This window comes from Lissotriton helveticus, chromosome 8 (assembly GCF_964261635.1).
Source record: "Lissotriton helveticus chromosome 8, aLisHel1.1, whole genome shotgun sequence".
Classification (NCBI taxonomy): domain Eukaryota; kingdom Metazoa; phylum Chordata; class Amphibia; order Caudata; family Salamandridae; genus Lissotriton; species Lissotriton helveticus.
The window spans coordinates 1,175,500,123-1,175,523,527 of NC_136069.1; the positions used below are offsets into that span (position 1 = coordinate 1,175,500,123).

The 23,405-nt window shown below is 45.5% G+C and overlaps 1 protein-coding gene across 4 annotated transcripts in view; it reads left to right on the plus strand.

Moving 5' to 3' along the window:
* REPS2 (RALBP1 associated Eps domain containing 2) overlaps window positions 1–23,405 on the plus strand; it is a 1,083,293-nt gene that overhangs the window by 736,049 nt on the left and 323,839 nt on the right. For all 4 annotated transcript variants that reach the window (XM_078658107.1, XM_078658103.1, XM_078658105.1 and 1 more), the window contains one exon: window positions 21,299–21,344. In XM_078658107.1, coding sequence (XP_078514233.1) covers window positions 21,299–21,344 — 46 coding nt within the window. The remainder of the gene's footprint in view (window positions 1–21,298; window positions 21,345–23,405) is intronic.

Here is a 23,405-nt window from a genome sequence, read left to right on the forward strand (position 1 = left end):
ACAATATTTATATTTTATTATGTTTGCAGTCAGATATGTAACAATTTTCCATATCCCTCATGCTCACTTACTTTGATACTTACACCTCACCTGTCACTATATACTTCATAGATCAAGGGCTACACTAACCGAAACAGACTAAGCACCTGATTATGGCTAGGCACACCAGACCCTAACAGACTTCTGGCTTATGCAGAGCTGTAACTGACTAACACACAAAATGGGATCTTCACCTGTAGCAAATTACAAGCATCTAATAATTTTTTTGTATGAAGAATATAATTTTGCCATTTTGTGAACAAGTCAATGTTTACTCTATTAACTCTCCCATGGTAGGCAATATGAACTTTACGAATTTTCAGGATTTCTTGCCACCCAGACCAAACTTGCTCAGCACCTTATTTCTCTCCTGTTATAGCTAGAGAAGAGTTTAGGTCAGAACTACTCTCTTGCATATCAGATCGTTCATTGACCATACCAGACAGGCTGTTTCTATAAACCTTGCTGTAATAGTACACTTTTTTTAACCATTTTAATTTGTTTGCCTACATAAATCATATTAAACATGCATTTTGGTGTCATACTTTCATTTTTCTGCGTGACATATTATTGTTTTGTCAAGAATGTACAACCTACTGCTCTACACTGAAAACCCATTTATTTGCCATTTTTCAAAACTCTGCACGAATGCTGTTTGTTTGGTTAGAGTGGGTGCTTGCTGTTTGCCCATGTTGGCCGTGGCGCTTGGCTGCCAAGAGACGTGCTCATGTAGTGGTCTCCAGGGGACACTCTAAAGTAGACTGCAAATGCATTATAGTACCTGGGGTGTTGAATCTCACAAGTGCTACAGTTATAGAGGAGGTAGACTTCAGCAGCTTTGTCAACCACTGCTGTGTGCCAACAAACAACTCTGCGACCAAGAATACCAATAGCTATCTTCTTTCTTTGGTAACCGTCCAAAACGTGTAGGCCTAGATTGGGCAGAGGAGAACCTTTGACTGTAGAAGGTTGAGGAATATTTTTTGTCCATGAAAATTAAGTGGGCCCCATCTCCCAGATTTGCTTAAAAAATCTACTAAAGATCCTTTTGTAGGCAGTTTATTGAACCTGTGATGAATAAGTATTCCAGTTTCACTTGTGAATCATATGAAAAAATAGACTATTCGGTACAGCGTTTTATGGACGATCTCCCGCCACATGCCTTGTCTGATTATGTAAGAGCAATGATGGACACCCCCTTCACAGATGAAGAACTAAGTGCCACATTGGGAGACCTGAATGCAAGCAAGGCACCGGGTCCGAATGGATTCCCTTGTGAATTCTTCAAGAAATACTTTTCCAAGTTAGGACCCAACTTTCTCGCTGTAGTGGACGAGGCAACAGAGCGAGGCAGTCTCCCAAGGGACTGGAGGCATGCTGAGGTAGTGGTATTCCACAAACCCAGACGGCCTCCGTAAGAACATGCATCATACCCCCCATCTCCGTACTAAATGTCAAAGCCAAAATACTGGCTAAGGCACTTGCTAACCGCCTACCGACACATATAGCGTAACTAGTTCATCCGGATCAGGCCGGATTTATGTCCCAGAGAACCACGCGTATAACATCCGCCGGGCTCACAACGTAATAGCGGCTATTAATGCCTAGGAGGGTCCGGCTGCAGTGCTCCTAGCTGATATGGATAGGGCATTTGACTCCCTGAGCTGGGTATATTTGTTTGCTCTCTTGTACCGTTTGAACTTGGGACCCAGATACCTCTCTTATGTTAAACTGCTCTATACAGATCTTACGGCGTCCGTAACGGTGGCGGGATCCACTTCTAATTCATTTCCAATTAGTAGGGGTACGAGGCAGGGGTGCCCCCTGTCTCCACAACCTATTCACCTTGGCAATGGAGCCCCTTGCGGCGCGGGTGAGACTCGACGCCCATATACGGGGCTTTGAATGTTCCAATGGGATCTGACGCATTGCTTTGTATGTGGATGATGTGCTACTTTTCCTAACAAACCCCAATAGGATGGGCCAGAGATTGCTCCGCATCATGTAGGTCTCCAGCGAATCCTCGGGCCACTTCATGAACCCCTGCAAGTCCACCCTTTGGCCACTGAGGGGGGCTGATGTACTAGGATCTTGGGCTTCAGAGGTAGTGATGGTAGCGGACGGGGTGAAATACCTGGGGGTCTTTTTATCAGCCTCGCAACCCACAGCGTGGTAAAAGAATATTGCCCCAGTGTGGGCACGAGTGAAGGAGGCGATGAAGACGTGGTCGCATATGCCCCTCTCTAACTATGGGAGATCAGCCATAATTAAAATGGTCTCACTTCCTCACTTGCTCGATCAGCTGCAAAATCATCAGTACCCGATCTTACAAACTTGGTTCAGGCAGGTGAACGCATCACTGGGACAGTTTCTATGGGGTGGGGGAGCTGCACAGGTGGCCTAGCGGACCTGTGCCTCGGCCTACATTCAATCTTACTACATGGCCTCGCACCTACTCGTTCTCAATGAATGGTGGTACGGGGACAGAAGGGACCCGGCATACGCAGTGGAGCAGAGGAAGTTGGGGGACATGACCCTGCTTACCATCCTACACTCTGGTCCAAAGCTCCGAACTTTGCCACCTGCGACACAAATGGATTTTAGGCTTTGGAAACAATCCCTCCATATGATGGGATGGTGGGGCAGATTAACAGACGAGACCCCACTGTGGCACAATGGGAGATTGCAACAGTTGACCACGCTGGTGGGATTCCGGGGCTGGGATTATATAGGGATCTCTACACTGGTGGATGTTATGACAGGCTCAACCCTGAAATCGTTCCAGGACCTCCAAAAAGAATATGATATGCCTTGAACCCAGTTCTTTAGTTACCTTCAATTCAGACACGCTAACTCCTCCAGTATTTCTGAGCTAGATGCCCTTCCCGAGTACAACCCAATCGAAGCGAAGGTGTTTATGGGGGACCTAAGGGAACACAAAATAGCAAAAATATATCAGTCCTTGGTGACGAGTAGCCCCACTACACTAGATAAATTAAGAGAAGCGTGGACACTGGATCTTGGTCAGCTGGACGGGGATGATTGGCCAGATGCGTTAGCTTTCCCGTGGGGTGCAGCTATAGCCACTCGATTTCTCATGTTTCAATTCAAGTATTTGCATCGGGTCTACTACACAAGGCAGAGACTGTGGAAGGCGGGTTTAGTGGCGTCTCTGGAGGGCCTGCGATGTGGACACGCGGAGGGTTCTCTCATGCACACAATATGGCATTGCCAGGTAATTACTACGTTTTTGGCAAGGGTTCATGGCGTGCCTCTCGGAGGTCCTAGGGTGGGATGTCCCTGTCTCACTGAGATTGGGTATTCTGCACATCATGGAGGGTGTCGGAGGTAACCTGTATAAACGCCACCTTCTACTGTTGGGGCTTACATTGGCTAAGAGGAATATTGCAAAAATGTGGAAGGCAACAGCCTCTCCAACGTTGTCAGCCTGGAAAAGGGACTAGACTTTTGCATGGGCATGGAAAAACCTGTCTTTAAGGCTAGGGGGTGCCCACAGAAGCACTCAAAAATTTGGGAGAGATGGGCTGAGCACCGGGGCCTATGGTTGGAACCTATGGACCCGGGGGGGGGGGGGGCTGATGCATTGACATGGATACCGGGGGCATTGGGACAGTAGGGGTGTAGAGAGACAATATGTGGTTTATTTGGGCGGCAGGGTAGTCTAAAAGTCATGGGATGCGGGATGGATGCAGCACATTGGGGGGAGTTCATAATGGTAACGGTTGATCTATATTTTCTTTAAACATGACGATTGTAAATATGATGTCAACATCATTACATTGTGGTTTGCTAACTGTCGCAGCTTCTTGTGTCAGGGAGCGCCGAACGGAATGTAACTATTGGCATAATAAAATATGTTCATTAAAAAAAATAGGCTAAATAATGATTCAGACGCTAAAATACATGCCTAACCCCAATGTGGGGCCTAGCTTTAGAGAACCCCTCATGTCCGGCTATTCCTATCTAAAAGAGAAGCATTTTCTTTGTAGCTCTATAAATTCATGGACTATCTTTTACAGTACAAAAGAAAATCCTTCTATTATTTATTTATTTTATTTAACCTCCTATAGAGCGCCCTGGCACCTAAAAGGTATCCTGTCGCTAAGGCAACCAACCGGACAAAAACACAACTGCACTAGAGGAGACGAAAATAGAGATTAGTGGGGAAAGAGCCAGGTTTTCAGCACCTTCCTGAATCGAAGAAGACCAGTTGAGTGCCTGAGAGAGGCAGGAAGCTGATTCCAGACTTGGTCAGCTCTCACTATGAAGGCACGCCCCCTTCTCTTGCCTTCTTGAAATTGCCAATACAGACAAGATTAGCAGACGAGGAGCAAAGGCATCTCCCCGGAGCATAGTTAAAAAAAAAAACGTTTTGAAAGGGAATTGGGCCCTACCTGCACGGGCCGCGGCTGCTCCCTTTAATAATCACTGCCATGAGATTCACGAGCAATGCTAAAGTGCTTCGGCGATCAATTTTTTTCGCTGACTCACCTCTAATATGCGTGTACCCATTAAAGCATTCTTGTGGAACTATAAATGTCAGAAACAATGTCTCCTTAAAGATGGTGTCCAAAACTGGTTTGCAAATGTGAATGCAATCTGTGATGCGCTCTTAATGCTAATAGGTCGTTTCCAGGGGCGTAGCTAGAGCTTGTGGCGCCCGGGGCCATCCTTCAGATTGCCGCCCCCCCCCCCCCCCCGCCTGGGTTGGTGCTAGGGTAAAAGGACGTCGAGCACCTGAAAGAGGTCCGAGAGACACGTAGTATCGCCGCTAATAGTTAGAGTGATCATGCAAGTTACATGCACATACATGACATGGTCCAGGGCTAGACAGCCCCTGTCCCCAAAATAGTGCCACCTGGGGCAGAACACCCCCACGTAGCTACACCGCTGAAGGAAAAGCAGAAGGAAACCCAACACTTACATCAGTTCTACCTACCCAGTTTGTGACATCAACAGTTTAAAACATTTGAACAAGCTGAAGTAAAATGTGTGGCTGGTAGAGTATCCCTTAAATCTTTAATTAATTCCTTGTCCGATTTGCCTCCGCATTCCTTTAATTATCCATTCTATTACCACTTTTTATTCAAACCATCTCCTACCTGAGTTGTTTTCCCTCAACTTTGTAGGTCTCTTGTTTTTTCAATTGAATACCCCTATATTTTTTTTCCAATCATTTTTATTAAAGCTTTTCAACATACTTTACCAATACAATAAGTAAACGGAGAGAGAGTGTGCACATTCAGCAAGAATCGAATCATAATCAGTAAGTAATCAATTATCAAACAGCACACAAAAGACTCACTAAGCAAAAATAGAACTACAAAAAGCATCTGAGCGAAATTGATACTGTATTAAAAAACTGTAGGGGACATTAGAACTCATTTATCAAACCATGGACTTTTGAGACTAAATACATGAATAAAATATGTTAAAAAAAGACATTAGTACAATCCCCATTAGACCTCTGCAAAGGATTCGAGCAGCCTGCCCGTATAATATACCAATATCAAAACGAATCTGATCATAAAGTGCTGTACTCGTACATGCATAAGCCGAAAAATCCATACAGTGCAAAAACCATGCCTGCATTTAGGCTCAAAACCAGGTCATCCTACCCAAGAATCCGGGGCCAGCCAGAGAGCATAAACCCAATCCAACAGAGGCCCCCATATTCTTTTTCCATTCTGCCTGGACCTTCTTCCTTTGTGCTCATTCAATGCGATTTGTAAATTCAGGATAGACAAAACCAGCCCCCTGCCATTGCTGAAATGTGTGAGGCTGTGCATCGCTGATGCGATGCTCATACGAAAACAGCCATGGCCACATGTATTAAGGAATCACCCCCTCGAGCCATTCCTGCCTCCTGTATCCCGAGGAGCATAGTTTGAGAGGTCAGAACAATATTGGTGTTGCATAGCTGCCAAGGTTTCAAAATGCCTTGTGTGACATTTTCATAATTTAAGTGTAATTATGAGTGACATTTCAATGACTATGAGTGACACTTTCTTGCGATCAAATTTTAGCAATGAATACAAGGGAAACATACAAATATCAGAAATGACACCCATATGAGCAATGCAAAACTCTAAGGAGATCTTGAATATTGCTTCAAAGCACCAGAAATGGAAGGGCACTAACTGGCGACGACTCCTTGCAATCCAGCTGCACAGACCATCGACACCACTACATTTACTAATCTGAATGTAATCTAAACTTTATGGGCAAAACAATATTTCATAAACTAAAGAGATTCAGTTATGGTTCACAGCGGAACTCATTCTAAGAACTTTATTAACCTTTCTTCCACAGTCATATTTTGTTAGTACTTACTCCACAGTCTTGCAGCGGACCAACTCATGGGGTCTGGAGGTTACACAGACTCTCGGAATGCACCTCAATACTAAATATATTTGTAGATAAGTGAACCTTTATAGGATCAGGAGTACCACTGTTAAAAACAGATTTGCATGTAGAGTACCTACTAACTGGAAGGAAATATCACAGGCCCAAACTGTATCTTGACACCATGTGGAATAAAATTGTGTTTTTTTCAGTATAGATTCCATCTGTGGGCATATTAAAAGGAACTACACAAACTCTGCATAACTGGTACATTTGACTTGAAAAAAGTTTAGGGAGACTACACAATTCAGGTTACTTCGGGAGAAGCATTGTTTAAGTTTTTCGTAATAAACTTAAACAAACAAGTTAGTGCTTCCAAAAGAGGTGTGCGTTCACATAGACAGTACTGCTTGCAGATACACTTCAGCAGTTTGATTCGAACAAAAATGGACTGGTACGTGTGCTCCTTTTATCAGCACAGGAACTTTTTCTTTTTCTAATAGCAGTACACTTGTTTTACATTTTGGTGCCTATACTACCACAAACAACATGCACACACCTGACTCAATCACTCAATTGTTTCGTGTGATATGAGCAGCTGCACTGTACTTGCCAGCCACACAGCACGCCCCGTGACGAAATACTGCCTGGGGTCACGGATAGGAGGGCCTTGTTAGCAACACACAGGGCATGGATCTTTTTGATGCCTACCAACCTGGTGAGCAGTACGTGGGAGTAGGAGGTCGGGCAAGCTCTTGCTCGAAAAAGGGACAGGACAGGCCCCGGCTCACAGAAGATGACAGCTAGAAGAAAGACGCCGTTTTGACGCCTGCGTGCACAGCAAGGAAAAACAAAACTGCCGCCTCCTTCATCTGCCTCAGGCAAATGAGACCCAGTATGGTCACAGGCAGACAAGGCGTCAGGCAATCACTTTAAATGCACCACGCAGCAGCAATACTAGAATAATACATCACACGCTCTGCTAACATTACTTTTTGATTCATTCATTGTGTTAATATGACTAGTAGCTGGTTAACTTACAGCGTTCGTTCTGGCATTAATGTTCTGCCCCCATGCTGAGGTAGCGTGACTCTAGCTGTGCACCGGTGACGACCGGCCTTCATCCTCTCACCGCGCTCAGTTGACTGACTGCATGTTGCCTTGAGTCGGCCCTCCCGGGCTCCCGGAAATAATTTGCTGGCGGGCGGCGTCATGACCATTTAGTGCATGGCCTTGTCCCACAGCTCAGTATGGGCCCAGCTGAGCAGGTCTTAGTGAGGTGCCACTGCGAATAGTATTTAATTCGCGCTCTCTGGAAGCAGGACATGACGTCATGCGTCCTCCTGCGGCGCTACGGCCGGGCCAATCTGAGACTGCGTCAACCACTGCACCTGGGCCGGCCTAATTGACATGCAGCTTGTCCAATGACTGTGAGCCCCGCTGCGTGCCCCGTGGCCAGTTCAAACCGCGGCCGCAAATACATTATATAGGCCGCCGCAACGGGCCAGTGCCGCGCAGCGGCCGCCGCCCTCAATATAGTGCCGCCTGGGGCGGTCCGCCCCCCTCGCCCCCCCCTAGCTACGCGGCTGGTCGTTTCCCCGATTGTGCATTCTTAGATCGCCGCAAAATTACCTGTCACTGTTCGCTAGGCTCCCCAGACATTAAGTTAGCAAAAGGATTACTTTCAATGCATTGCACATCATGAATAAGAATATACATGCATCAGACCCTGCCTTTCTGAAAAAGCGCACTGCGTACCACTCAACGACTGCGCTCTTCTAACACAAATACTTTATTCATTCCTCATTTTAAAAGAACTAGACTAGGTGGAAGATCCTTTTGTGTTCTTACTGCGAAGTATTGGAATCGGCTACCACCTCCTCTTGGATTAATCTATTCACTATCATTATATAGGAAAAGGCTAAAAACAGTACTTTATTCCACTTAATGGTAGAGTGTGAGTTTTTCCATTACTGGTAGCCTTTGAGGTTCAGCCCCATGATACCGGCTGTAAGCAGGTTCTATTAATTTGAATAATATAACACGAATATTAATTAGGGAAGTTGCAGTTTGAGACCACCTGTGATTGATGACAAATGCAGGGAAGGAGGCTGTAGCATCTTGCTACAATAAACACAGACAACAATACTTATTAAGGCTGGAGCTTTATTCTTATGCATCCAGACTGTCTCCTGTCCCTACTCTAACTAACTTCCCCTCGCCGATCTCCTCCTCTTCCTGTCCACCCCCTAAGCTCCACCCACAACCACTAGCCTGCTAACTTCACAACATCTCCCCCCTTTGTAACAAAACAAATAGACACACTGACTTCTTAGTCCATTTCTTCAATAAGTCTTTTGGGTGGACGTATGTCACGATGAGGTCGTGGTGATCTCGTTCTCAGAGTAGTGTCACTCCGTGTTTCAGTTATCGGACCAGCGTTCTCACACCTGACTGAAGGTGGTTCTTCCGAACCGGGAGCGTCCATTTCACTCAGTGAGATTTCAGTGGTATCTCGTGGCAATTTCTTGAAGTGCGAGATATTTCTCGTGATTCGTCTCTGCTCTGACCCAGCAGTCACCATAGTGCCTTTCCTTTTCGTGACCAGTAATGGTTCATCCTTGAACAGGCAGTCGGTCTTTTTCTGCTGTTCCTGCTTGACAAGCACCCGGTCTCCGTCATGTAACGAGAGTGACCTCGCTCTTCTCCTGAGATCTGCATATAGCTTCATTTTGTCTTTTCTGTGCTGGTCTGTCTTCATCATTTCTTGATGGTCTTGAAGGGGTGTCAATGATGGTCGTAAGGCCCCTTCCCACGTTGGGATACGATTCCTCATGGGACGCCCCAGCATGAGAGTTGCCGGGCATTTCCCCGTGGTTGCATGAGGAGTCGTCCGGTAAGCTCGGAGGACCTCGTTGAGGGCGACTTGTAGATCTTTTCCTTCCGTTGCCGCATGTTGAAAAGTGTTTTTGAGCGTGGCCATGAACCTTTCAATTGTTCCATTAGCCTGTGGCCAGAGGGGCGTAATTTTGCGATGATGGAAATCTAGGTGTTTCGCAAATGCTGCAAAGTCTTTTCCATTGAAAGGGGGTCCGTTGTCCGTCTTTACCTTTGAGGGAACTCCCCAGGCCGCAAAGACTTCGTCCAGTACCTTGAGAGTGCTTGCGGCATTCGTAGACGGTACAAAGCGTGCAATGGGGTATCGAGAGTGTTCATCAATGATGGCCAGCACGTACTTGCCCGATGCCAGGGGTCCATAGAAATCAATAGCAATTTCTTGCCACACTCCAGGTGGTAGGGGAGTCATGGTCAGTGGTGCTGGAGGGTCACTTTTGCTTGTAAGTTGACAAAGATGACAGTCCTTCAAGGTAGCTTCGACCATTTGGTCGAGATACGGAAACCACACTCGCTCTCTTAATGCGCGTTTGGTTGACACAATACCTCGATGTCCTTCATGGGCAAGTGCAACCACACCTTGTCTCAGTTTAGTGGGAATCACGATTCTCTGGTCCCGCAGTATTATGCCATCAGTGGTGGCCGACAGTTCACTGCACACATGTCGAAAGGCCTGCATTTCTTGTTTAAGAACCGGATCAGTCTCTTCATCCTGAGAACCATGCCTCCACCTGTTGTGTCGAATCCTGCGCAGGACCTTCTGCAGGATAACATCTTGTGCTGTGCTTTCTCGGATGGCGTCCAGTGGGATAGCGGGAGGAAGAGCTTGATCAGTTACAAAATGTATGTACTCTTCCGCAATGGACGATTTAGAGACTGAAGATGTATCCGGGTGTCTGGACATATAGTCAGCCGGGTTTTCTGACTTCCCCGGCTTGTGGATGATGGTGAACGTGTACTCCTGTAGCCTTAGGCCCCACCTTTCAATTCTTGGGGGCATCTTAGATCGTGGGTTTCCATAAATGGTGACAAGAGCTTGGTGGTCTGTTATTAAAGTGAAGTGTTTTCCATATATGAAGACATGAAAATGTTCACATGCCCACACTACGGCAAGACTTTCTTTTTCGGGCTGCGAGTATGCCCGCTCTGGGTCGGTCAGGCTACGACTCGCATATGCAATTATTCGACGTGGATCTGAATCGTTGTCATATTGTGCCAAGATGGCACCAAGTCCAACAGGGCTGGCATCCACAGTTATTTCAGTCTTTCTTTGTGGGTTGAAATATGACAGGTGATCCGCAGATGCCACCGCCTTTTTGATCTCTTTGAAGGATTTCTCACATTGGGGAGTCCACTCAAACGGCTGACCTTGTTTGGTCAGTAGGCGAAGGGGATGGCTGATCGTTGCGTAATCCCTGATGTAGCGAGCGCAATAACTGGCCATTCCGAGAAATGATCTGAGCTCACTGACGTCCTGGGGACTCTTGGTGTTGTTCAGAGTCTCAATCTTGTCGGGGTCGGGTTTCATGCCAGCTCCTGAGAAGATATGACCAAAGAATTTTAGTGTGTTTTGATGGAATTCGCACTTCTCTTTGTTAAGAGTTAGGTTCGCTTCTAGTAGTGCGTGGCACACACGATTGAGTGCGATATCATGCTCTCGTAGATCAGAACCATAGACAAGGATGTCATCACTATAATTGAAGGTATTGGGAATGTTCTGAATGACCTGTCGAATGGCTTCTTGGAATATTTCGGCTGCGGAGGAAACCCCAAAGCTGAGTCTCTTATATCTGAACAACCCCAGATGGGTTGCGAACGTAGTAATGTATCTTGACTTTGCCTCCAATTGCAACTGGTGGTACCCCTTATTTAGGTCCAACTTGGAAAATATCTTTGCTCCGTTTAGAGCCGAGATCATATCACTCAAGTGTGGCCCCGGATGTCGCTCTCTTTCAATCGCGGTGTTGGGCAGGCGCATATCCACACAGAGTCTGACTTTGTTGGCCGTGCCCTTCTTGGGAACAATAACTACTGGGGACACCCACGGCGTTGGACCTTCAGTGCGCTCGATGATATCAGCAGCTAGCAAGTCCTGAAGTTCTTCCTTCACATCGGTTTGAGGATGAAATGGTACCCGTCGAGGGTGTTGAGCGACGGGTCTGATTTGCTCATTAATGTGCAGTCGTACTTGGCAGTCTTTTAGTTTGCCTAGTCCTTGAAATAGTCTAGGAAACTGGCGGGTCACATCTTGGTTTCCACTGACTTTGAAAAGGATCTCCACTAGGTGAAGACGTTCAGCTGTCGGGAGGCTCAGCAGACAGTCCGCTTCCGGGCCTTTAATGACATGGATGACTGCTGGGATGGTTGTGTCCTCATGTTGGAGGGTCGTCGAGAACTTCCCGAGGCAAGGAAGTGGCTTCTTAGCCCTCCATGTGAAGACTCTGACTGGTGCAAAGGTCAGCGGAGGACGCGGCCTCATTCTTTCATATTCGGTGACTGGAATATAGTTCAAGGATGCACCTGAGTCTAGTACAAATTGAGTGTCGTGATTGCCAACTTTGATGTCCAGCCGGGGATATGTCTTAAGCTGATCTGGATCTGCGGCTAAGTTCAGATATTCAATGGTATATGTTGAGTCTCTGGATGACGATCTAGATTCCTGAGATGGTGACCTCCGTTCCCACCTGGACCGACGTGACTCTCGGCTGGAGTGTGATGACCCAGAAGACTGTTCAGTTTGGTCTTGAACAGCTCGTGCATGGTGTCTTCGGGTGCTGGATCGGGACGTTCTCTGGGTACTTCTTCGTGAGTCAGGCTGCACTATCTTTGTGGCACCACTTCGTTTTTCCTTATTGTATTCCCCACACATCACTTCAAAATGATTCGTTCGACCACACTTCCGACATCTTTGACCCATGGCAGGGCAGCTGTCTACATGGGGGTAGTCATACCCGCACCTGTAACATTTCCTCACGTTGTCTGATCTCCTTTCCTTCTTCCACGGCTCTCGCCGCTGATGTCTTGATTGTTCGCGACGTGGTGACGGGCGTGACCTCCAGCGTTTGTCTCTCAAGCTCCTTCGATACTCGTTCTTGGCGTGCACGCGTCGTACTTGTTCGCGGCTCCCTTTGTGTCCTGTTTCAATATCTGCTGCATATTCTTCAGCTTAGTCAAATATTCGTGTCATCTCCTCTATATCATCGAGACTGTGTTCTTTTCTCAATAAACGTCTCCTCAATTGGTCGGAGTGACACCCATCAATTATTTGTGATTTAATTGCAGCATCTGTTGAGAAATTATCAAATGCACAATGCTTGGCTAGTCTCCTCAGGCGCATCATGAAAGTGCTCATTGGTTCCGCCTTCCCTTGACGAGCCGAGTGAAAGGTATGGCGTTCATGGTCGACATTCTTTTTATAAAGAAATCTTTTGTTTAGTGCGTTACGCACCTTGTCATAGGTGTCCGCCTCTGCGTCAGGAAGGTCTTTGATTATTTTAACTATCTCCCGCCCCGCCAAGTTGCGCAAGGCAATCAACTTCTTTTTATCTTCGGTCACTTCTGAGCCTTCGATGTAATCTTCAAATTCTTCGAACCATTCTTGCCACTTGGGGCCCATGGTTCCCCCAGTGGTCCAAAAACTTTACACAGACAATGGGTCAGGGTTACTGGAAGCTAACTCGTAAACTGTACAATAATTGGGATACAATCTAGGAATCCATGGTTTTCGTAGTGAAAAAAGTGTATTCCCATCAGATACCCATCCTGTTCCGCCCTACATCATTTGGGATCCTTCACCCGAAGGAAGTGGAAACTTGTCCACTATAGATTGGGTAGATTGTAGCCCAATCCTTGTTGAGGATACTAAGATATGATGGTTGGAAAATGGTAACAGGTGGTAAATGACTAGCAGTGCAAAGAAAAAGTGACGAGTTCAAAGGAACTATGTGATGTAAGTTAATATTGGGTTGTGGGAATGGAAAAAAACTTTTAATGAGATCCTACCCACACCCAAAGAAATAAAAACAGTGCAAGTAGTGTAACAAATAACTACTTAGATGTTAAGAGGTCGACATGTTTCTGCAGTGTAATAGGGTCAAATGATCCCCGTCTGCTTCTTCAGGACCTTATTAATAAATGCTACTGCTTATGTGTTAAACAATGATTTGTAAATAAAATTCATATCACCTGAGATCGCCCATGGAGATGATCCGGTTGGTCATGTGAACATGTGAAACAAAGGCACACAAATACACATATACAGTTAATATCGATAGCTTCAAAGAAAATACACATTTGTGTAAAAGGATTATGTCAAGGAATATTGATCAATAGTTGCTAAAAGGTCAACTTAATTGCTACAGAGCAAATATGAATACAAAGGCAGGGTAACACTGTACCCACTCACCCAATATTTGGGGAATGAACTCTCCACCTCACCCGGCTACAGCTCAGGTATAAATGGAGCACGCTCTATAGAGTAAAACAGGAAAAATAATAAAGAAAGAGGAAGAACCAAATGCGAAAAACAGCTAGACTTAATTTATCATCATTGCCTGATCAGCGCTGCTTAAAAGGCAAACATTAGTATGTGTAGAAGATGTTTTATACACATCTCGCAAAAGCTCATTTGTCTTACAGTTATTTATGTTAATATGCGCTGAAAACAAACGCGCTACGCTAAAAAATAGGCGGAAAAACCTCTCTGCAAATGTCAACAAGGCTGACTACTTAGTAGAGAGAGTGTGCCGCTAGCATCTAAGCAGTTTTGCCCCACCACGAGTATCAAAAATAGTTTACCGCTAAGTGGGAAGAGCAACGTCGGTTCACCGACATAAAATTCGGCACGCATGGCCGAAATGCAAAAGCCCGTTTGTATTGCTATGACGGCGATGAAAAGTCAAGCGGGGATGCAGGCCAGGTTCCCACGCACAATCCCCGTATCATAAGCTTACCTGTCCGTCGGTACTCCTGACATCCGTCTAGGCTGTCTAGTGGGAGGTACCCGAACGGACAGGAAGCGGGGTATTATGACGTGTCTCTGCGCGCCACTATGTAGTCAGGTGACCGCTAATCGTGTTGGATTGCTTGGGTAATGTGGTCCGTTCTGAAAGACTGAGCAAGTCTTTCGTTCATTTCAACAGTTCCAGCCATCGGACTCACGCCGAGAGAGTGAAGCCACAAATCATATAAACAAATGTGAAATTGTTAACAGCGCTAACTACGAATTGGATTTGCTTACGTCCTGTAATAGGGCGTGGTGCATCTCACCCAAGGTTCATGGGAGATGTAGTTTTAGTATGCAAAAGTATAGCGCGAAATATCGCAACTTTGCAATAATAAGAGTGGCAACAAACTCGTTTGTCAGCATGGATATATAGTGATGACTATGATCAATTTATCACATGTATATTGTATTGTAAATCATTTAATAAAAATGATGGTTGGTAGGAAAACCTGCATACCCACTGGCTAACCACTGCCATAGCGTGCAAGTCGTTATAAGTGTGATAATCAAAAAATGGGGAAACATTTCTCAACTTGTAGGTCATCATATTCTGATGTAAGGCATAAACTGGACAAACATCCAAAGTAGATTTTACCTCATTTCTAGGCCACTGTGCAGTTCAACACGAGTGGTCTAATTTATGTGCCCTACATTATTGAGGATAATCTGCAATATCAGATCTATATACGGTCCCTTATGGAAGCAGTCAACACGTGGGGGAGTTTATAGCGACATCCAAGGGATATCTTCATTCAATCCCACTTTATCTGTACGGAGTCTATACACCCATTTCTGTTCTCTTCTGTGTAAGAAGGTGCTGATATTGGAGGTGTATTGGGGTATGACTGGTTGCTCCAACACTGTCCAGCGTAGGTCGGTTGGAGAGTGTTGGGCTGATAAGAAATGATTAGTTAATCTAGTGGCCTGCTTGTTGCAACGTATCGAGCTCTTATGCTCTGATATTCTTATCTTTATTTTTCTCGTGGTCATGCCCACATACCTCTTATCACAAGGGCACGTGATGAGGTAGATCAGGTTTTAACTATTACAGTTCGTAAACCTTCGTTGCTCCCATGGTCGTTCAGTTCCAATGTTGATCGTGGTAGATTTAGAGGTCTGAGGGCACGCAGCACATTGTCCACAAGGGTGGTGGCCGGTGACTGCAGGCATGTCCCAAAGGGTTCCAACTGCTCTCGGAGTGTCCGTCCTTGGTCTGGTATGGACCAGTTTATCTTTTAGATTTTGACCTCTCTTGAAAGCAAAGAGAGGGACTGGCAAAGTGTCTTTCCCAGTGTTGAGGATACCCCAGTGTTTTTTGATAATTTTAGAAATCTGATTGGAGGATGTGCCGAACGTTGTCACACATGTCATCCGTGTAGATTTTTCTTTGGGAGGTAATGTATCAAGCAGGCTGGCTCTATTGTTATTTGCCGCTCGTTTTTTGGACTGATAGACCAATTTATTGGGGTAATCCTTCTCCAGTAGGTCTCGTGTCAAGTTCTTTGCATGTATTTCAAAGGACGACTTGGTCGTACAATTCCTTTGTATGCGCAGAAATTGCCCATAGGGCAAATTATCCCTTAGAGATTTCGATGGCAACTGTGGTAGTTAAGCAATGAATTACGGGCCATCGGCTTACGAAAAAGCTCTGAAGTCAGGCCTTGAGGTGTGCCATGGATCAATAAGTCCAGAAATGCCAGTTTATCAGCATCGTGTTCCATGGTGAATTTCAAGAACCGATTTCGTTGGTTTAACCACTCATGGAACTCTTTGAGTTGGGATACATTTCCACGCCATACGACGAAAATATCGTCAATATAGCGTTTCCACGCTCGCAGACACTCAAGATGGGGGTTAGTGTCTGCGAGCACGTGCTCCTGTTCGAACTGATGCACGTAAAGATTCACGAGACTGGGGGCAAAAACGCTGCCCATACTGGTCCCGCTAATCTGTAAGTATAATGACTCTTCAAAGGCAAAAAAAATTTCTGTCATGGCCAATGTTGCTAGCGTCATGATGAACCTGACTGGAGTTATAGAGTTCAGCTCTCTTGCAAATAGTAACTCCTCAATCACTTGTAGTGTCTCAGTTTGTGGTATTGATGTATATAGACTTTCCACGTCGAATGACACCAGGATGTCGGTCTGGATGTCATAATCGATATCAGGTAAAAGTCTAAGGACATCTTTTGTGTCCTTCAAAAACGTAGGCATTTCTTGTACCATCGGTTGTAAAAAAACATCGACAAAAGTCGATAAGGGCTCCAGCAAAGATCCTATCCCAGATATTATGGGGCGCCCAGGAGGTGGGCGCTGAACCTTATGTATTTTGGGTAGTTGGTAAAAATAGGGTGTGACAGGGTTGGAGGTACGAAGGTATTGTCCTTCTTTCGGAGTAATCCATCCCTCAGCGAGAGCTTCCTCGACTACATGCCCGATGATGTTGGTTAGTCTTGCAGTTGGATCTTCTGTAAGTTTTTTGTAAGATTTACCGTCATTGAGTTGCCTTAAGCACTCATTGCGGTAAGTTTCGACATCTAAAATGACAACTGCTCCCCCTTTATCAGCAGGTTTCACTACGATTAGGGGGGTTTTTGTCAATGCTTCAATGGCATCTCGTTCTTTACTGGATAGATTTGAGAAGTTCTTTTGTCTAGTGGAGAAGAGTTCTTGAATGTCATGATTTACGGCTTCCTCAAAAGTGAGGACCTTCGGAGGCAAACCCATCGTGGTGGGATTGAAAGTAGAGGGTTTTTTTAGACCTGTATTGACACTCAGACTCGTTTGGCTTATTTCTGATGTTTTGTGGGCGAAGAGATAGTGGAGTCTTATCTTTCTGTAGAGTTTGCTTATCTCAATTTGCGCCTGAAAAGGATCAGTGCGGTTTGTTGAAACGAACCCAAGGCCTTTATTTAGTACCTGTTCTTGAATCTCGGTTAATGATTGTGAACTGAGATTTATGACTAAACTGGTCCCGGCGTGGTTGCTGGTTGATCCTGTGGGATCTTCTTCCCGCTCCTCAGATCCATGGTCTGGGGGGGTAGATTCCAGCGAACCTGTCCCTGCCTGGGATTTCTTTGACGGCCCCGGCTCCTCCTGCCCCCTCCTAAAAAAGGCTGTTGATTGTAGTCCCCATAGAATTGCGGTGGGCCATATTGATTCATCATAGTGGGAAAAGGGGGTGGGCCCCATGGTGAGGGCTGCCACCAAGGTGGAATAGGTGGTTGGGAAAACGACTGATTGTAACCTCTCCAACCCCTCCTACTGCCTCCTCTTCCTCGCTGTCTAAATGATGACTGGCTGTTATCTGATCCATCCGAATCACTTGAGGCACCGTCGGAGCTAGTAGTCCCATAATTAGATCCTCCCTTTCGACCATCTTTTTGGTTGGGAAGAAAGAAGTTGTCGCTTATATATGGATACACCTTCTCCATTGAGAATTTGGCCAGGTCCTTTTTGAATTTCTCAAGTTTGGTGAAGAGTATAGAGTCTCTAAACTCTTTACTAGATTTGTTACTATCCTCTTGTTGTTTTGAGAAAGTTTTACTTGATGAAATAGTAGCTTTTATTTGTCCTTCCAGGACCTGGATCTCCACCAAGATTTTGTCCACTGTCTTTTTCGCCGTTCTTATTATGAGCACTAACCTGTCGCGTGTGCATTTCCACGCTATGAGCGACCAGTCATGCAGGAATTCCTTATCGTCTAAGAAAAGGCGAGGAATATTTCCTACAATCAAGCCGCTAGGGGCACAAATGCTTCTTAGATAGTCTGCCATGACTATACCGTGTACACTGACTCTCGCCAGATTCTTTTTGAGAACTAGTACTTTTGCCCATCCCTCTTCAGGAATAGTACAGGTAGTTGGTAACATGTCCAGCATGCTAGGGTTCTCCAGGAGTAATGCCTGGATTTCGGTTTCATCAAATGCTAGACCTAGATTCGTGGCCATGATTAGCTTTCTGTCTAGTATTTCACTACAAAGGCTCCTCTACTCGATCAAAATTACTAATCCTGTGACTCAATTGAGTCGCGGAAAAAATGACAACACACCCGCAATCTGGAGACTGCTCTAGAACACTATACACAAAGGAGGGTAATATTAGGGGAATATTTAATGACCTAGCATAGCTGTGGTCACCTTGAGGGGTTCGGGCGCTCGCAGGTGCGACCCACCTGGAACCTTGGGCTTGACATCAGCCAGTGGCGGCGGATTTCTATCATCGTCGGACATCTTTGCAGTTCTTGTTCCTTTCAGATATCAATGCTTGTTTCTTTGCCAATGCTTGATTATTTTCGGGTACCAATGCTTGTTTGTTTTCGGGTACCAATGCTTGTTTGTTTTCGGGTACCAATGCTTGTTTCTTCGCCAATGCTTGTTTATTTTCGGGTACCAATGCTTGTTTGTTTTCGGGTACCAATGCTTGTTTCTTCGCCAATGCTTGTTTAATTCTGGGTACCAATGCTTGTTTCTTTTTCCTAGTGCCTGACTTCAAGATGGCCGCTAGTTGAAAACTAAGGGGTCTGTCCTGACGAGCGCCTGACTCTAAGATGGCCGCCGTCAATGCAGTCACACGAGGCTTTCTCTCTCTGGGTTCAGTCACTCCAGACTCACCGGCCAGCAGTTTCAGGGCAGCACAGGAGCAGCGCGCTCCAGGTATCACTCTTCCTTGGCCACCACAGTAACCAGGTGAGGTTGGGGTGGGCTCCCGCCTTGCTCTGCACGTTCCCGCTTTTCTTTCCGCGGCGTCCTGCCGATTTACACGCATCAAGCGTGAGGATTTCACCGTCGGCGGGATTTCAGGCCCGGACCTCCCGGCGCTCAGTCGCTCTCGCTGGGCAGTCGTGGCGAACGTCGTCCTCGACGCTGGGGATACTTCTCCCTCAATCTGGGGGTGCGCAGCAGGGTCGGAGTAGGCTCCCGATCTCTGCACTGCCAATGCTCACGCTTCTGGCGGGGTCGCGTGTCAGCGCGCTCCGCTTCTTCCGATTCGAGCCGTTCAGCGCTCGAATGCACAGCCCCTCTCAGCACCCTCAAGAGGGGGGGGCTGGGTTGCCTGCTGCTTGCTTCTTCTCCTGGGGCAGCAGCAGCTCGCAATTCTCGGCAGCGTTTTCTTTTTCTTCTGTACCGCCGGGGACAGGGTGTCTCAGTCTGGGTCAGCAGGCAGTGGGCTTGGTCATCCCACCCTTGTCGCCAGTTGTAGCATCTTGCTACAATAAACACAGACAACAATACTTATTAAGGCTGGAGCTTTATTCTTATGCATCCAGACTGTCTCCTGTCCCTACTCTAACTAACTTCCCCTCGCCGATCTCCTCCTCTTCCTGTCCACCCCCTAAGCTCCACCCACAACCACTAGCCTGCTAACTTCACAACAGAGGCCTGAAATAGTCAGCAGACTTCTGTTTCTACACTTGTATCCTCAAACGGTATACATTTTCTTAAAATCAACCAATCTTCCTTAAAGGGACCGATGCAGATTATTATTTTTTTTTAAAAAGGAGTTTCCTGTTTAGGAAGACAGTGGTCCTCTGGACCCACTCCCCTCTAGGCTCACAATTCCTAAAGAGGAAGCTATCTCTGGGGTACAGCTTCCTGTTTCCGAATCAGGCAACACCCCTTTTGATGGGTCTGATCAATGTTTTGCACATGGAATTATGGTCACAAACCATTGATACATTCCTCTCAGAGTAACTAGTTGAAGGTGGACGTCCCTTCATGTTTCTTTTTATTTGCAATTCGGACAAATAGCAAACACCTTTGTGTGAGGGGGGAAATAGTTTTAAAAAATATATATTTTGCAGTTGCAAACCCTGTGATTTTGCGAGTTACGGGCTTTGCAACTGCAAAATACCTTTGCACATCAGATATTACATATCTGGATGCAGCCAATGCAGGCTTCCCCTGGTTTGTCAAGTCCCACACATTCTTTGTTTTGATTGTATAATCAGAAGTTTGACTCTTTTTGAAGATATTTCTGATATACATGTGCTTGAGGGTTTTAATGGTAAACTGTCACAACATATACAACGTCTCTCGTGTTAAAACTTCTAAGAGGTAACATACACTTGAGTATAGTAACATACAATTGTGTATCACATCTGGATGGTTGAGTAAGGCAGTGTGCATCAAGAGATGTAGCTCGGAATTTAACAGCCTCATGTCGGTTCTGTGTGGGGTGACCTGAAGTGTCTGTTGGACTCCTTCAGCCTTCCTGAGAGGCGGCTGCCTCTGGATGTGGTATTACCATGTAGGAATCTATGACAGGTTTATGAGCAATCAAGATGGGGCAGGTGACAGGCTTTCGTAGGCCCATCGCGATTCTGAGATTCATAGTAACTCAACTGACCCGAAAACATTGTCTAGTCAGCCTCCAAATTGTTATTCTGAACGAGGCCATCAAAAGAGGTTCACATAGGAACTCGTCTAACCTGTTATTTGTTTACAGCCGGTGCCCAGACCGTGGTGGCAGACACCTTCTTAGGCAAACATGTCTGCTGTCCTTGCCATCATCTTGGAGAGTTTAGCCGGGACTAAATTGTGAGAATATTCTCACTGCAGGTTGATACTTCATGCAGTGTTGCTTGGATAGTGAGTTAGTCAATTCTGTGCAGAAAGGGTTAAACTCTTGCACTGATATCAATTCTCAGTGCACATTCTTGTTTATATTCATGTTAATATAGGCCTAGAAGGGTAGTTTAGAATTTTGCAATTGCAACTGATTTTTTACTAAAAGCTGTCAGTGTTATTGGTCAGGAAGGGGCTGTTATATTTGTTAATATCACTAACAATTGTTGTTCAACTCGTCCATGTGGAGTTTGGAAACTCAGTGAAAAAGTAAGTAAGCAACGCTGCAATGAACATTTTGCGCACAACAGAAATTGAGTTACTTGGCCTGAAAGAAATCCGCTTGTTATGCTCTAAAAGAGCACACACTCTACTTCTATGCACTGCTTTGCTTTGATAGCCTTTTAACCAAAATTCTGTCATTTCAGCTGGCCAGCAGGAATCTTACACGTTGAAGGCGAGACCAAGATCCAGGTACTTCTCACATCTTGGCTTTCATATATATTTTTTTTAAGTTGAGATTGGTTTGGACTTAAAGCGGGAAGTATGATCTAATGGGTGATTACCTTATGCAGGCCAGATTAGCGGGGAAAATTGATAGTTAGCGGGTCTTTTTTTAACTAAATTGATGGTTGATAGTCACCAGGGACTTGTGCACTGGAAAGGATTCTTAACAAATCTGCAAGTAATGGAACTGGTGCAAACAAATCAAAAGAAGGGTGCAGTCTCCTTCGCATGCGCTGTACCATGCAGCAGGCAAGCTCCATGAGCTAGTTATGCTTAAGGCTAGTACCTGACCAGACTTGAAGTGACAACTCCGCTGAAAGTGGCAAAATGCTTGTTGGAGTCACGATTGCGCTGTAGTCCCCTCAATAAATACATAAAATACATATTTATAATCTAGTAGACATTTTACAGGGATAGAGGAATTTCTGCGTTATTGAAAGCCAGAGTGGGGAAAAATGGATCCCCCTGGCCGTCAGAGGAGCCACTTCAGCCCATGTTATCTGAGCCCCGGGCAGACAATGCAGCCTTACATGCTTGTCTCCTGTCTACCACTTCCTCCTTTAGGAAGGATACACCAGCGGTGGCTCCTCCACTAAAGTGGAGGAGCATCATCCCAAAGGAAAATAAAATGATAATAACACCATTTATTATCATTTTGTTTTTCAGTACTGGCTCTGTTATGTTTCTTTTAGGTGCAGGCAGGGCAGGGCTGTGCTGCCCACAAAGCAGGGGAAGGAGCGGTGAGCACTTTCTAAGTGTGCATTATGGTTTGGGCGGTCAGCTTGGGTGGGCCAAACAGACACGTGCACTTAGCATGTTCTCCACCCAGCTGTTTTGCACAGTCAGGTGGAGAACATACACAGGCTCCCACTACCTGTTTGAGTGCAGAACCAGGCCACTCAGACCCATTACAACGCTGCTGTCATGCTGAAGACAGCAGAATTGTGATTGGCTTAGGGGAGTCTGGGAGCTTGTGCGCTTCCTGTGTCGACCAAAGAGGACGCAGGAGAGGTGGCAATCAGCAGGTAAGTGAAATTGTCTTTTTTTCCTTTTCTTTTTTTTTAAACCTCCACGTCCCCCTTTCCCACCCCTAACCCTGCTGCCCCATAACACCCACTATTGGAACCCACAGTTCCCTTTCCCTTTGGTCGTTTCCTCAACCCATCCAACGTTTTCTGTCCATGTTTCAGGAGGTAATATACAAGGTGGTGAAGGAAAAAAGAGGACTCCTGCCAGGCCACAGGTGAACCCACCACAAACGGGAGTTGAGAAATGGCAAAACCCCAAATGCTAAAGAGTGTGACTGCTACTGCCACCAATTTCGTCTTCCTTTATCTGACCTATCTCTAAAAATAGAGTTTGGCTTTCATGCAGTTTAAAGAACTATAATTTTGTAGAATCTGAGCTTTTCCGGTCCCCCATGAAAATAAAATAACTCAGATTTAGCCACAGATAACAGAGATTTTACTTGGCTAGAACTTTAGTTTGTGCAAAGTTAAAAATAGTCATTTCTTCTACTTTCAGACTATAAGAGGGCATGCTCACCAAACTGCATCATCCCTAATATTGAGGCATCTGGTCCTACTCTACAAAATTAGTAGAATACTCAGTTGTGTTATTTACTCACTTCAACATCAATATGCTTGTGCCTGCTACTAACTACAATAAGCACCTCCAATTTCGAAAAGTAATAATAAGACATACCCAGCTCAAATGTATCAAAGATTTTACCGTTATTTTATTTGTTCAACACATTTCTACAAAACGTTGGTTCAGATTTGCTGGCCATGATGAACATGTGTACTATTCAAGTGGAGGAAGGCTGTCATATCAGAGTGCAGAGTTTTGTGGTAAGAAAAATGGGAGCTAGCGGCAAAGCTATTTATATTGAATTCTGTTTTTCCTTCAGTCAGGAGCCAATGTAGCTTAATATCTGAAGCATATCAATCGTCTCTCAATTTACAGAATCTCCTTCATTTTCTAGTTGAGATCCATAGGTGTGTGTATCAGAGTGAAGGGAAGAAGAAA